The following is a 16,977-nucleotide window of genomic DNA, read 5'->3' on the forward strand; positions in this document are numbered from 1 at the left end:
TGGCTCGTGCCTTCCCTCCTTCCCTAATGAAAATTCTCAGTTCGAAGAGGCTCTGATCTTGTGTTTTAGTAAAATAGAACTCTGCAGCTGACTGGCAGCTCTGATCTAAAGCATTTAAGTGTACGTTTTGATCTCTCTGCCTTTGATTAAAACTAATGAGCTCATTTAATTCAAAATGGGAATCTGTGATAAGAGAAATAAGGTTGATGTGATTGGATTAGAGAGGCGAATTAAACTCCTAGAGCTACTGCTGAAGTTTGTGGCTGCTGCTGCTTATACAGTGTATTAAAAAGCTGTTGGCGTATTCTGCTGTGTTAGATGATGAGCAAAATTTCATAGTAATTCATATTTAATCAGAAGAAATGAAATGACTAAATATAACATGGCTCTGGCTTCTCCCCAGAGTGATAAAGGACTGGTTAGATTTTAAATGACATTTAATTCATGTCCTCAGAAAAGAAGAGAAAAAACCGTCGCCTTGTGAAAGAGAATGGCACCGCCACCCCTCACCCCCCCCCCCCCCCGGCCTCCTCACCCCTCCCTTCATCCCTCCATCCCCACCCTCCTCCTTTACACTGATCACATTGTTTCCGGTTCCAGAGACCCAAAGTCACTGCAGCCTTGTTATATGCAGAGTAGCAGAAAACCGGATTTTCCAGGTGTGCTGTTTTAGTAATCCCATTTCAATGTAATCTCCTAGTCTTGTCCATGGCTGTGTGTCTGCCTGTCTGCCTGTAGAGTAAAGTGGAGGCTGTCTAATGTCCTGTCCAGCTTTGGGGACAGAGACAGTCAGGGGAGACACACACATGCACACGCACACACACACACACACACACACACACACACGCCGCCCCCCCCCCCCCACACACGCACACACACACACACACACACACCACACACACACACAGTCTTGTTTAACTAACCTGGGGACACAACATTGATTCCCATTCAAAATCCTATTTTCCCTAACACCTAATCCTAACCCAAACCCTAAACTTAACCCTAACACTAACCTTAACCCTAACCTTAACCCCAAAACCTAACCTTAACCCTAAACCTAACCCTAACCCTAAACTTAACCCTAACACTAACCTTAACCCTAACCTTAACCCCAAAACCTAACCTTAACCCTAAACCTAACCCTAACCCTAAACTTAACCCTAACACTAACCTTAACCCTAACCTTAACCTTAACCCTGAACCTAACCTTACCTCCTAACCCTGAACCTTACCTTTTATTATATTTTATAGAATTTTTTGTGTATTTTTTACCCCTTTTTCTCCCCAATTTCGCGGTATCCAATTGGTAGTTATAGTCTTGTCTCATCGCTGCAACTCTCGTACGGACTCTGGAGAGGCGAAGCTCGAGAGCTGTGCGTCCTCCAAAACACAACCCGCACTGCTTCTTGACACACTGCTCGCTTAACCCGTAAGCCAGCCGCACCAGTGTGTTGGAGGAAACACTGTACACCTGGCGACGAGTGCATGCACCCGGCCCGCCACAGGAGTCGCTAGTGCGCGATGGGACAATTATATCCCGGCCGGCCAAAACCTCCCCTAACCCGGACAACTCTGGGCCAATTGTGCGCCGCCTCATGGGTCTCCCGGTCGCGGCCGCCTAAGACAAAGCCATGTATCAAACCCGGATCTGTAGTGACGCCGCTAGCAGTGCCTTAGATCGCTGCGCCATTCAGGAAGCCCCTAAACCTTACCGTTAACCCCTTATTTTAATCCTAACCATAATTCGAATCCTAACTCTAATTCTAACCTTAACCATAAACACCCTAGAAATAGCCTTTTTCCTTGTGGGTACTAACAAAATCTCCCCAATTATTCTTAGTTTCCTAATCTTGTTGGGACTTCTGGTCCCCACAAATATAGTTTAACACGTCCACTCACACACACACACACACACACACACACACACACACACACACACACACACACACACACACACACACACACACACACACACACACACACACACACACACACACACACACACACACACACACACACAGACAGCGAGACAAGGAGGGGCGGGCCTGTCTGCACCTATATTATCTCCCCAGATGGATTGAATGTTATGAATATGCATTTGATTATTAAGCCTTGATCAGGAGTGCAGGAACACAGTGACAAATGGACCGTTTCACCTTTGACTAATAGGTATCCTTGTTGTGTTCTGTTGCCGAGACTCAGACTGACCTCAGTTGTGGTCGTTTTTAAATGCGTTGAGATGAAGATGACAAACGGATGTTTAGAATTGACTTGAGATCTTGAACTTTGTTGAATCAAGGATGAATCTCTTTGTTTAGAGTTAGATGAGCTCTAATTCATTGACAATGTCACGCTTGTTTGTTTGTGCGTATAAAAAAAAATGTGAATCAACTCTAATAAGTATTCCATTACATGAAATTGCAATATTGTACTTCATGGAGAATACATACTACACTTGAGCTCAATGAAGAGAAACATGCACTTGACTTTTTAACAATTAGAGTGTTAGACGAAGCAGAGGTTGTACGCTATTACAGAACATGATTAAAACATTGTCCAACTTATATTGGCAACTTGTATTGTGTTGTTTTTATAGAGTTTTTTTTTCAATTAGAAGATTACCTGGGAGATGATAGAAACTCAATGAGAAGTTACTACGCCTGCCCATCTTACTTAATATCGCGCCACCTCTCTTAGGCTTACTACAAAACACTACAACAAAACACACAGATGTATTGGCCAGGTAATGTAAAGTAACTGTGTGTGTGTGTGTGTGTGTTTGCCTCCACAGTTGAGTCCACCAGCCCCAGCCTGCTTTCCCCAGACAACACTCTAGAGCGCTCCTTCTTCATCCGTATGAAGTCCACACTGACCAAGAGAGGTGTCCACATCAAGTCTTCAGGCTATAAGGTAAGACCCAGAGGCACCGTGGCCAAGCCACAGAGATCCTATAATCCACATTCCCTCAGCAGAATGCTGCTACATACAGTGCATTCGGAAAGTATTCAGACCCCTTGACTTTTTCCACATTTTGTTACGTTACAACCTTATTCTAAAATGGATTAAAATCGTTTTTTCCCCTCGTCAAGCTGCACACAATACCTCATAATGAAAAAGCATAAACAGGTTTTTAGACATTTTTGCAAATTTAATAAAAATATCAAATTTACATAAGTATTCAGACCCTTTACTCAGTACTTTGTTGAAGCACCTTTGGCAGTGATTACCGCCTTTAGTCTTCTTGGGTATGATGCTACAAGCTTGGCACACCTGTATTTGTGGAGTTTCTCTGAATCTTCTCTGCAGATCCTCTCAAGCTTTGTGAGGTTGGATGTGGAGCGTTGCAGCACAGCTATTTTCAGGTATCTCCGGAGATGTTTGATCGGGTTCAAGTCCGGGCTCTAGCTGGGCCACGCAAGGACATACAGAGACTTGTATCGAAGACACTCCTGTGTTGTCTTGGCTGTGTGCTTAGGGTCATTGTCCTGTTGGAAGGTGAACCTTGGCCCCAGTCTGAGGTCCTGAGCGCTCTGGAGCAGATTTTCATCAAGGATTTTAACATTTTACACTGAGTATACCAAACATTAGGAACACCCCCCCCCCCATGCTGCCACCACCATGCTTCACCGTAGGGATGATGCCAGGTTTCCTCCAGACGTGACGCTTGGCATTTAGGCCAAAGAGTTCAATCTTGGTTTCATCAGACCAGAGAATCTAGTTTGTCATGGTCTGAGTGTCCTTTGGGTGCCTTTTGGCAAATATCCAAGTGAGCTGTCATCTGTCTTTTACTGAGGAGTGGCTTCTGTCTGGCCACTCTACCATAAAGGCCTGATTGGTGGAGTGCTGCAGAGATGGTTGTCCTTCTGGAAGGTTCTCCCATCTCCACAAATGAACTCTGGAGCTCTGTCAGAGTGACCATCGGGTTCTTGGTAACCTCCCTGACCAAGGCCCTTCTCCCCCAATTGTTCAATTTGGCCGGGAGGACAGCTCTAGGAAGAGTCTTTGGGGTTCCAAACGTCTTCCATTTAAGAATGATAGAGGACACTGTGTTCTTGGGGACCTTCCATGCTGCAGAAATGTGTTGGTACCCTTCTCCAGATCTGTGCCTCAACACAATCCTGTCTCGGAGCTCTACGTACAATTCATTCGATTTCATGGCTTGGTTTTTACTCAGACATGCACTGTCAACTGTGGGACCTTAAATAGACAGGTGTGTGCCTTTCCAAATCAGGTCCAATCAATTGAATTTACTACAAGTGGACTCCAATCAAGTTGTAGAAACATCAAGTATGATCAATGGAAACATGATGCACCTGAGCTCAATTTCGAGTCTCCTAGCAAAGGGTCTGAATACTTATGTAAATAAGGTACTTCTGTTTTTCATTTTTTAATATATTTGTTAACATGTAAAAAAAAAAAAATGTTTTCACTTCGTCGTTATGGGGTAATGTGTGTAGATAGATTTTTTTATTGAATCAATTTTAGAATAAGGCTGTAAAGTGTACAAATGTGCAAAAAGTCAAGGGATCTGAATACTTTCCGAAAGCACTGTATACACTGAGTATACAAAACATTAGGAACAACAACCCCCACCCCCATACAAGGTGTCAAAAGTGTTCCACTGGGATGCTGGCCCAGGTTCTTAATGTTTTGTATACTCAGTGTATGGTGTTCTATATGTAATTCTACGGCCCATCATCATACTCATAGCATGTCAGAAAAATTGTCGCTGTCGGTGTTAACATTATTTTATAGAGAAAAAGTCAAGCAGGCTCAACATTAAGTTGATAAGACGTGTGGCTTCTGGGGTTTGGAACAGAGATATAGGATTAAGGCTGATGCTATGGGCTGTAAGGACACACAGGGACGAGCCCAGCCTCATCCTGATGCCCCTATGTCTCTCCAAGGATCTCCATATCATCTCTGTCTCTTTGTCTGTGTCTGGCCTCATTCTGGCATTATCCCACCCTAGTGCACTTTGTGTTCTCAAGGGTAAACCCAACAGCAGTGGAGCGGGATTGGATATATCTCTCCAATGCCTTTATTGTATATTGTATTTGCAGTAGGAAGTTTGCCGGACTAAGAATGAGAAGGTAGAAAGAACTTGACCGTCTGACTTGACACCAAAAATTGGGTTTCGTTAGTCTTGGACGATAATGGCTGGCTATGGTAGTGAACTAACGCTCTTCCTGAGAGAGAGAGAGAGAGAGAGAGAGAGAGAGGAGAGAGAAAAAGGAGAAAAGGACAGGAAGTGGTGGAGGTGGGAAAGTGTTGGGTGCCCTTTTTCTGTTCCTACAGCCCATTCATAATGAGTCCCTGTGTACACAAATAAAGAGAGAGAGAGAGAGAGAGAGAGAGAGAGAGAGAGAGAGAGAGAGAGAGAGAGAGAGAGAGAGGGAATCCAAAAGTCTCTTTCCATAGTTCTACATCTCCCATGTTGTTTGCCATGTCCACCCAGACATATGCAAATAACCATGAAGTATGGACGCCATGGTGCCCAGGCATAAATATTCACATACACACACATGCATACATTACAGGCCAGACAAGGACACCTCTTATTGCGTTTACTTTAAATTAAGTCAACACTTGTGTTGTTACAGGCGGGTGGTTGGTAGGTATGAATTTTGCATACAGCATCCACCAGGCATTAGGTGATCTGCTCCTCCACCTGAGAGCCCGGTCGGCGAAGCGAGGTGATGCACGGCAGCGTCGGCGGCACGCATCATGGCCGCTTATATCCCCACTTCACTCTGGAGGTCAAATCAAAGTGAATTCTGCTCTAGCTTTAAACCCATCTTTTTTAAACAGATCTCAGCCCATCTCATTTAATGCGCTCATGTAAAGGTTCTCCATCATTATTTGTGCTGTATCACATTTCAAAAGCACTCCAGAGAATCCCTGGGAACAGATGAATCTTATTTCTTATGTATACCTCTTCTATATTCACTGGCGGGGGAGAGAGTGCATTGTGTGCTGAACCATGAATTATAAAAATTGATCCCTTTGTTATGTTGGCTTGTATTAAATTGAGATATGCTATTCATCTGCCTCTCACTGCCGCTGTTGTGAACCCTTGCCGTGTCAGTTTGCATTTAGCTGCTTGAGCATATTTAATGTTTCGCCAGAGCTTATGATGTTCTTGCCAAGAGCACTCCTGCAGCAATCTGGCTAGCCGCCGTTTGCTTTGTGGCAATTACTTGAAAAGTTGTCTTTTTCAAACTAACTTTTAATGCCCCAAGCTTTGGGCTTCTGAAAATATAATTTCCATTTTGTATGTTTTTAATACATTTGAATGTTTATTTATTTAACAGAGCTCCTTTGTATTCAATTGAGTGAAGCAGAGCGGTGTGTATTTTATTTTTGCATGGGATGGTGTCCTCTGGAGCAAAGCATCATGGGCTTGTTCCACCCAGCCAGTACAGTCATTAGATGTCTTCCTCTGCCCTGGTTTCATTGTGCTGCTGTGATGTCCTATTGAAACCTGCCAAGCAACAGCGTTGTCAAATGTGTGTCAGCACCTGCCTGGCCGTCACTCTGAGGTCTGATCAAGATAGACAGCATACTGTCTGGCTGATGTGTGAGCCTGATCGGCAGACTGTTCCAGACCTGGGTTCAAGTACTATTTCAAATCATTTCAAATACTAAAGCTGGGCTTGATTGAGCTTGCCTGGCACACTGGAACTAATTGAGAAGTTGGAAAAGAGCAAAACCCTGCCTACCCAGGTTTCAGGCAGGCTAAAGCAAACGCTTAAACTATTTGAAAGATGTCACATTTTTCACCTAGTCAGCTGAGGGATTCGAACCACTAGGCTACCTGCCGCCCTAGATCTGTTCAACACTTTGCTGCCCAACGGACTGTAAGGAACTCTCATATGCAGAGGGATTCTGAATGGATCAACCAGACATTGATTGACAGGATACGTACAGTTGAAGTCGGACGTTTACATACACTTAGGTTGGAGTCATTAAAATTTGTTTTTCAACCACTCCACAAATGTTTTGTTAACAAACTATAGTTTTGGCAAGTCGGTTAGGACATCTACTTTGTGCATGCCACAAGTAATTTTTCCAACAATTGTTTACAGACAAATTATTTCACTTATAATTCACTGTATCAGAATTCCAGTGGGTCATAAGTTTACATACACTAAGTTGACTGTGCCTTTAAACAGCTTGGAAAATTCATCCTTGGGAGCAATTTCCAAACGCCTGAAGGTACCACATTCATCTGTGCAAACAATAGTACGCAAGTATAAACACCATGGGACCACACAACTGTCATACCGCTCAGGAAGGAGACACGTTCTGTCTCCTAGAGATGAACTTACTTTGGTGCGAAAAGTGAAAATCAGTCCCAGAACAGCAAAGGACCTTGTGAAGATGCTGGAGGAAAGAGGTACAAAAGTATCTATATCCACAGTAAAACGAGTCCTATATCGACATAACCTGAAAGGCCGCTCAGCAAGGAAGAAGCCACTGCTCCAAAACCGCCATAAAAAAGCCAGACTACGGCTTGGGGACACTGCACATGGGAACAAAGATCGTACTTTTTGGAGAAATGTCCTCTGGTCTGATGAAAAAAAAATAGAACTGTTTGGCCATAATGACCATTGTTATGTTTGGAGGAAAAAGGGGAGGCTTGCAAACCAAAGAACACCATCCCAACCGTGAAGCACGAGGGTGGCAGCATCATGTTGTGGGGGTGCTTTGCTGCAGGAGGGCTGGTGCACTTCACAAAATAGATGGCATCATAAAGATGGAAAATTATGTGGATATATTGATACAACATCTCAAGACATCAGTCAGGAAGTTAAAGCTTGGTTGCAAATGGGTCTTCCAAATGGACATTGACCCCAAGCATACTTCTAAAGTTGTGGAAAAATGGCTTAAGGACAACAAAGTCAAGGTATTGGAGTGGCCATCACAAAGCTCTGACCTCAATCCTATAGAAAATGTGTGGGCAGAACTGAAAAAGCGTGTGTGAGCAAGGAGGCCTACAAACCTGACTCAGTTACACAAGCTCTGTCAGGAGGAATGGGCCAAAATTCACCCAACTTATTGTGGGAAGCTTGTGGAAGGCTACCCGAATCGTTTGACCCAAGTTAAACAATTTAAAGGCAATGCTACTGTAACGGCCGTCGAAAGGAGTAGACCAAGGCGCAGCATGGAGAGTGCTCATCATTTAATTTCAATAGAACACTTTAAACAAAACAAGAAAACGAACGACAGCCAAACAGTTCTGTCAGGAACATCAACTCTAAACAGAAATTAACCACCCACAAAACCCAAAGGAAAACAGGCTGCCTACGTATGGCTCCCAATCAGAGACAACGATATACAGCTGTCCCTGATTGAGAACCATACCCGGCCAAAACAAAGAAATACAAAACATAGAAAAAAGGACATAGAATGCCCACCCTAGTCACACCCTGGCCTAACCAAAATAGAGAATAAAACCCTCTCTATGGCCAGGGCGTGACAGCTACCAAATACTAATTGAGTGTATGTAAACTTCTGACCCACTGGGAATGTGATGAAAGAAATGAAAGCGGAAATAAATCATTCTCCTTACTATTATTCTGACATTTCACATTCTTAAAATAAAGTGGCGATCCTAACTGACCTAAGACAGGGAATTTTTACTAGGATTATATGTCAGGAATTGTGAAAATCTGAGTTGAAATGTATTTGGCTAAGGTGTATGTAAACTTCCAAGAACAACTTATTCCAGATTTTGTTGTGTTACAGCCAGAATTCAAAATGTATTAAATCTTTTTTTTTCTCACCAATCTACACACAACACCCCATAATGACAAAGTGAAAACATGTTTTTAGAAATTTTAGAAAATGTATTTAAAATTAAATACAGAAATTTAATTTACGTACGTATTCCCAGCCCTGAGTCAATACCTTGTAAAAGCACCTTTGGCAGCGATTACAGCTTTGGTTATTTTGGGGTAAGTCTCTAAGAGCTTTGCACACTTGGATTGTACAATATTTCCCATTATGCTTTTTTAAATTGCCAAGTTGATTTTTGATCATTGCTAGACAGCCATTTTTCAAGTCTTGCCATAGATCTTCAAGCCAATTTAAGTCAAAACTCAGGGACATTCAATGTCGTTTTGGTAAGCAACTCCAGTGTATATTTGGTATTGTTCTTTAGGTTATTGTCCTGCTGAAAGGTGAATAAATCTCCCAATATCTGGTGGAAAGCAGACTGAACCAGGTTTTCCTCTGGGATTTTGCCTGTGGTTATAGTTGTATTCCGTATATTCCAAAAATATGAAGAGTGGTACTCAGTGATGTGTTGTTTTGGATTTGCCCCAAACATAACGCTTTGTATTCAGGACTAAAAGTTCATTTCTTTGCCACATTTTTTGAAGTTTTTGTCGCAAACAGGATGCATATTGTGGAATATTTGTATTCTGTACAGGCCTCCTTTTCTCTCTGTCCTGTATTGTGGAGTAATCACAATGTTCTTGATCCATCCTCAGTTTTTGATATCACTACTATTAAACTCTGTAACTTTTTTTAAATCACCATTGGTCTCATGGTGAAATCCCTGAGTGGTTTCCTTCCTCTCTGGCAACTGTTAGGAAAGAGTCTGTATCTTTGTAGTGGCTGGGTGTATTGATACACCATCCAAAGCCTAATTAATAACTAATTAACACCATTTCAAAGGGATTTTCAGCATCTGCTTTTGTAATTTTTACACATCTACCAACCTTCTTTGTGAGGCATTGAAAAACCTCCCTGGTCTTTGTGGTTGAATCTGTGCTTGAAATTCATGTGTGGGGTACAGAGATGTGTAAGTCATTCAAAAAATCATGTTAACCACTATTATTGAACATGGAATGAGTCCATGCAACTTCTTATTCGATTTGTTTACTCCTGAACTTAGTTAGGCTTGAGTTAAGTATTCAATGGGGTTGAATACTTAACTCAAGACATTTCAGTTTGACATTTATTATTAATATAATTTTTTTCTACAAACAAAATTTCACTTTGCCAATATGGGGTATTGTGTGTAGATCCGTGACACAAAATCTGAATTTAATCCATTTTATATTCAGGCTGTAACACAACAAAGATGTGGAAAAGTAAAGTGGTGTGAATACTTTCTGAAAGCACTGTATATATCGATCACATATTTAACTCATATAGAATATACAGTATCTAACACATCAAATATATCTAATGCATACACTATATATACAAAAGTATGTGGACAAAAGTATGCTGAATCGTGTGTCCTCGGTTGCAACACTCACTACCGAGTTCCAAACTGCCTCTGGAAGCAACTTCAGCACAAGAACTGTTGGGAGCTTCATGAAATGGGTTTCCATGGCCGAGCAGCACACACACAAGCCTAAGATCTCCATGCGCAATGCCAAGCGTTGACAGGAGTGCTATAAAGGTAGCCACCATTGGACTCTGGAACAGTGGCAATGCTTTCTCTGGAGTAATGAATCACATTTCCCCATTTGGCAGTCCGACAGAAAAATCAGGGTTTGGCGGATGCCAGGCGAACGCTACCTGCCCCAATGCCAACTGTAAAGTTTGGTGGAGGAGGAATAATGGTCTGGGGTTGTTTTTATGTTTTATATATATATATATATATATATATATATATATTTGTTTACCCCTTTTTCTCCCCAATTTTGTGGTATCCAATTGGTAGTTACAGTTTTGTCTCATCGCTGCAACTCCCATACAGACTCAAGAGAGGCGAAGGTCGAGGCCGTGCGTCCTCCGAAACACAACCCAACCAAGCCACACTGCTTCTTGACACAATGCCAACTTAACCCAGAAGCCAGCCGCACCAATGTGTCAGAGGAAACACCGTACACCTGGAGACCGTGTCTGCGTGCACTGCACCCAGCCCGCCACAGGAGTTAGACAAGGATATCCCTGCTAGCCAAACCCTCCCCTAACCCAGATAATGCTGGAACAATTGTGCGCCGCACCATGGGTCTCCCGGTCACGGCCAGCTGCGACAGAGCCTGGACTCGAACCCAGAATCTCTAGTGACACAGCTAGCACTGCGATGCAGTGCCTTAGACCACTGCACCACTTGGGAGGCCTGGGGTTGTTTTTCATGGTGCTGGCTTGGCCCCTTAGTTCCAGTGAAGGGAAATCTTAACGCTACAGCAAACAATGACATTCTAGACGATTCTGTGCTTCCAACTTTGTGGCAACATTTTGGGGAAGGCCCTTTCCTGTTTCAGCATGACAATTGTATTTTATTTGTATTTTTTTATCTTTATTTAACTAGGCAAGTCAGTTAAGAACAAATTCTTATTTACAATGACGGCTGACCCCGGCCAAACCCTCCCCTAACCCGGATGATGCTGGGCCAATTGTGCGCTGCCCTATGGAACTCCTGTGATTGGGAGTTCCATAGTACCTTAGACTGCTGCACCACTCTGTGCCCCCAAATGCCCCTGAGCACAAAGCGAGGTCCATACAGAAATGGTTTGTCGAGATTGTTGTGGAAGAACTTGACTGCCCTGCAGAAAGCCCTGACCTCAACCCCATCGAACAACTTTGGGATGAATTGGAACTCTGACTGCGAGCCAGGCCTAATCGCCCAACATCAGTGCCTTGGTCATGTAGTGTACAGTGCATTTGGAAAGTATTCAGATCCCTTGACTTTTTCCACGTTTTGTTACGTTACAGCCTTATTCTAAAATGTATTAAATAATTTGTTTTTCTCATCAATCTACACACAATACCCCATAATGACAAAGCGAAAACAGTTTTTTTTTTTTTACATTTTTGCAAATGTATTAAAAATAAAAAACAGAAATACCTTATTAATATACATATTCAGACCCTTTGCTATTAAACTCAAAATTGAGTTCAGGTGCATCCTGTTTCCATTGATCATCCTTGAGATGTTTCTACAGCTTGATTGGAGTCCACCTGTGGTAAATTCAATTGATTGGCCATGCTTTGGAAATGTACACACCTGTCTATATAAGGTCCCACAGTTTACAGTGCATGTCAGAGAAAAAACCAAGCCATGAGGTCGAAGGGATTGTCCATAGCGCTCCGAGACAGGATTGTGTCGAGGCACAGATCTAGGAAAGGGTACCAACACATTTCTGGAGCATTGAAGGTACCCAAGAACACAGTGGCCTCCATCATTCTTAAATGGAAGAAGTTTGGAACCACCCAGACTCTTCCTAGAGTTGGCCGCCTGGCCAAACTGAGCAATCGGGGGAGAAATGCCTGGGTCAAGGGGGTAACAAAGAATCCAATGGTCACTCTGACAGCTCCAGAGTTCCTCTGTGGAGATGGGAGAACCTTCCAAAAAGACAACCATCTCTGCAGCACTCCACCAATCAGGCCTTTACTGTAGAGTGGCCAGACGGAAGCAACTCCTCAGTAAAAGGAGCATGACAACCCGCTTGGAGATTTGCCAAAAGGCACCTAAAGACTCTCAGATCATGGGAAACCAGATTTTCTGGTCTGATGAAACCAAGATTGAACTTTTTGGCCTGAATGCCAAGCGTAACATCTGGAGGAAACCTCGCACCATCCCTATGGTGAAGCATGGTGGTGGCAGCCTCATGAAGCTTGTAGCATCATACCCAAGAAGACTCGAGGCTGTAAATGCTTTTTCCAGTTTTTTTTATTTGATCAATTTGCAATAATTTCTAAAAACCTGTTTTTGCTTTGTCACTATGGGGTATTGTGTGTAGATTGATGAGAAAAACAAATAATTTAATCAATTTTAAAATAAGGCTGTAACAGAATGTGGAGAAAGTCAAGGGGTCTGAATACTTTCCGAATGTACTGTATTTTCTGCACAGTAGCTGATTAACATGTTACAGAAATGACTGTAACTGCAAATCATGGGGGGCATATTGAACAGAATATAATATACATGGGTAGCCGATTGAGAGTACCTTTAACTGTTCTGCACAGTCATTCCCCTGGTGATCTTGAACAAGGTCTCACTGCACTCTTCAACTTAAAAAAAAAAACAGAACTCTATTTGAGAGCAGCGTGACTTCAAGCCCTAGACAGGCTGTAATCTTCAGCCCCAAAATGCCTCTCCCAGCATTCTGTTTTATGTGTTTTAGCAGGTCTTGGCTCGTACCCACTTTCTACTCTTTTGATTCTCACACTGTTTAAAAATGTTCAACTATGCCATTGGATGTCCTATACAGAGTTTAGTTGCATTCAAAATGGGTTTGAAACGACAATTCACCGTTCTTCTTTGTCTGGAGAAACTCCAGGGAAAAGGAGTCAGTATCATTTAACTGTGGAAACTGATGGTGGTTTCTAGCATGTCACAATCACTGATCGTTTCCCTTTGAAAAGGAGATATCATACACCATCAAAACCATTTTCCTCCTGGGCCAGCACTCTGACGGGGCCATTGTAACATGTCAATGTTCTGTTAGCTTCCCAAGCTCCAAAAACAACACCATGTCTAAAATAGGGCTGTTCTTTTTGTGTGTGTTTGTGTGTCTCTCTGTCTCTCTATCCAATTGGCATTCAATGTCTCGTTCCCATTGTTGAGGGTTGCCTGTCCCTGGTGAAGCAGGAGAGGCACCGAGGTCCCCTATGGTCTGAGGCTTTGAATGAGTTTAGGGAGCAGGAACTGTCTGTGTGAATGATGATAATCGCGTCTCACCAATCTCAGAGGTGTGCCACTGAGAGGCCAGTGTCAGTAGTTTAAAGACTACAAAACAATTCCCCCTGGGTGTACTGGCAGTGATTAAAATGGATGGATCTGAAAGTGTAGTGTGCATATCTATTCAATTCCTCCTCTAGGGCAAAATGGAGCTACAAAGACTTTAAAGCTTAGCTGAAACTTTAAAGCTAGCAATAATTAGGACCTTCAACTCTCTCTCTCTTCTCTTGTGTAGAATATCATTTCAGGAGAAAACATTTGTGTCCTACCTCCATTCTCTGTCTATATTTTTGTTTAGAATTCTCCATCACTGCTTTTGGACTGAAACACTCAGTCTCTTTCTCTCTCTCTCTCTCTCTCTCTCTCTCTCTCCCTCCCCCTTCTCTCCCTCCTCATATAGGTGATCCATGTTACAGGCAGGCTGAGAATCCGGATGGCATTGACCCACAGTCGGTCTGTACCCATTCAGATCATGGGCATGGTGGTGGTAGCCCACGCCCTCCCCCCTCCCACCATCAACGAGGTGCGCATAGACTGCCAAATGTTTGTCACCAGGGTCAACATGGACCTCAACATTGTCTACTGCGAGAATAGGTAAGACTTGACTTTACCTTACCCACATGGCTGTCAAATACATAACTGAAATACATGGGTATTCACCAAGAGAAGAATGCATTTCAATGAGGGATTAATAGTTTGGATAATGAAATACACATTATAGTAAAATACACATGATGATAAAATACGTATCACAGAACGACTCACCTCTATTGTTAACACTTTGATCACCCATGTCAATGTTGTCAATGTTGTTACAACTACATCAAATGGGTTCTTACTACCAGTATATCCACAATGGATTATGGGTAAAACTTGACATTATGTTTCTCTTATACCTGTGTAGGTAGTTACACTCTAATCCCTACAGTGTTGTTGCGTATTATTGGTATGATTTGTTTGTAATTGCGTAGTAATAGGCCGATGTATTGTACACCTCATCTTGTGCATTGTATTTCTTTGCTGCCCGTCCTCATCTCTATGGGATTGAGATCACTGAGATGTATTTTACTGCTGTCGACCAGACAGTCAGTTATTTATGGGGAAATCACATCTGGACAGTCAGTTTTACAGTGAGATAGCCTCAGCCTTTCGGGAAAATAAAATGGGAAACTGATCAGGACTTCTTTCATCTGTTTCATAGGGTTTGTGGGAGACTAGAAATATCAGAAAATAACCGCACAATATTTAAGACAGATAGTAGACAGATTGCTTTTGGGTGAACAAAAAAAAGAATGGATAGATGATATTCAATACTAAGTGATAGGCATTTTATCATGTGGAATGGGAAGACATCCTAGGTTCCATAATAGCCTTTTGTCCCTGAATGTTCTGAGTTATACGTGGGCTTATCTGCCTCAGAGTCATTAGTTTGACATATCAGGGTGACAAGAAAAATTGCCTATCTGGTTACACTGTAATGACACCCCATTCGAATCTTTCTCTCCGTTTCCGTTGGTGCGTCTTCTCTTGCCTTACATGCTGAATCCTGTTCAAATCCCTGTTCTAGAATTAGTGACTACATGGACCTGACGCCATTGGACATCGTAGGGAAGAGGTGTTACCAGTTCATTCATGCGGAGGACGTGGAGGGCATCCGGCACAGCCATTTAGACTGTGAGTATTATACTTTAAACGTTACCACAACATTTCAGTATTGAACACAACTTATTATGAACACTTTATTGCATAGTAAAGTTCCTGATTTAGGATGCTTTTTGTTATGGGCAGTGGTCCACTCAGGGCAGATCAGGACTACCGTCACAATAATCTCCAGCGTCATCTCTCCACCCAACACCAAAAGCATTGGTCCACGTCTGCTTCACTGTAGAGCTGTTGTTGTTCAGAACAAAGTTGTTCTGATCTTGTCAGTGTACAGAATCTGTGTAATAGGCCTGAAGAGAGACAACATCTAGATGATCTGCCTCTGTGACCATCTGGGGTTTTAACTCAGGTCTCCTACCTGCCACAAGACTGGGTTAGTCCGCTGAGCAAAAGCCGGAATCAGTGTAATAGGCCTGTAGAGAGACAACAGCTAGATGATCCATTGTGATCTGCCTCAGTGACTTACTTTGGACAGGGGAAGTCTCTGGGGGTGGCAACATCAGGATTCTAGAACTATGTGCCATTGAAATAAATCCTCCCCATACTGTAGGTCAGTAGGTAGTCCACTGATCCCCAAACCCCAGGGAGGGAGAAGGGAAACCAAGACCCCAGTGAAAGTGATATCAAGTTCACTCCCAACATTCCATTCAAATGAAATGGCTACATGTCTTCTTTGTTTGTTTATGTTCAACTTTGAACTAAGTTTACTTTAAGAGTAGCGGTCATCTTTGTAAGATGTCTTTGCATCTTTACCCCAACTGAGCAGTTTTTATAGCCCATGGCACGAGGTACGCTCTGCTTACTTGACCTTTTTTTCCCAAAACGTGCCGTGATTTGCTATGTTTGTTTCGCCAATGAAACCTATACTGTGGCTGGTAAAAACTGAGGAGGCGTTGCGTGAGCAGTGCACCATTTCATTGGGCTTTGCGACGTGGATTCAGTACTAGGCAGGCTGCCATTTTTGGAGTCCCGTGAGCTCAGCTGCGTCCTGGGTTTTCCCTTCGTGCTGTATGCTGGATTGTAGGGTGTAAAGGGTGTAAATTCCCTTGCTTTATTAGGTGTTTGCCGGGCAGGTAGGACGAGTGTCCTTGGGGTTGCCTCCTCGGCCAGGGAATTTGTAGCCGTCTGATTAGATATTGGGAGTTCAACTGAATTAGAGCACAATTACTGCTGCATGGAACTGTCCCTTCGCCTTAAAAAGGCACCAGATTGGGTCCATTAGCGGCTGATTTGAAACCCAGCAGAGGGAGAGTTCGAGAGGGAGTGTTGCCCATGGATTGCATTGATAAGACAGGCTTAGGCAGGCAGATTGAGGCAGCAGGCTAGGCAGTAGCAGCAAACAGTGGCTCCACCATTGCATATCTCCAGCTACCCCTGGCTGTCTCCTATCTATTACATCTGATAAACTCCACCCAGGCTTTAATCAACTTACAGTCAGTGCATTGGCTTGGAATTGGTTGAGTGTGCAATGCTGCTAAATATTTATTTCATTTATTTGCACTGAACAAACACAACATATAAAGTGTTGGTCCCATGTTTCATGAGCTGAAATAAGGGGGGATTTCTGTCTGTAATAAAGCCCTTTAGTGGGGAAAAACTCATTCTGATTTGCTGGGCCTGGCTCCCCAGTGGGTGGGCCTGGATGCCAAGTGAGTGGGCCTGGA

The 16,977-nt window shown here is 43.0% G+C and overlaps 1 protein-coding gene across 5 annotated transcripts in view; it reads left to right on the forward strand.

Moving 5' to 3' along the window:
• The window catches only part of npas3 (neuronal PAS domain protein 3), a 335,830-nt gene that overhangs the window by 308,010 nt on the left and 10,843 nt on the right, over positions 1 to 16,977 (forward strand). For all 5 annotated transcript variants that reach the window (XM_045717645.2, XM_082974183.1, XM_014194380.3 and 2 more), the window contains 3 exons: positions 2,792 to 2,910; positions 14,052 to 14,245; positions 15,219 to 15,325. In XM_045717645.2, the coding sequence (XP_045573601.1) occupies positions 2,792 to 2,910; positions 14,052 to 14,245; positions 15,219 to 15,325 (420 nt within the window). The remainder of the gene's footprint in view (positions 1 to 2,791; positions 2,911 to 14,051; positions 14,246 to 15,218; positions 15,326 to 16,977) is intronic.

Source organism: Salmo salar, chromosome 01, assembly GCF_965601325.2.
Source record: "Salmo salar chromosome 01, fSalSal1, whole genome shotgun sequence".
In the NCBI taxonomy this organism is placed as follows: Eukaryota; Metazoa; Chordata; class Actinopteri; order Salmoniformes; family Salmonidae; genus Salmo; species Salmo salar.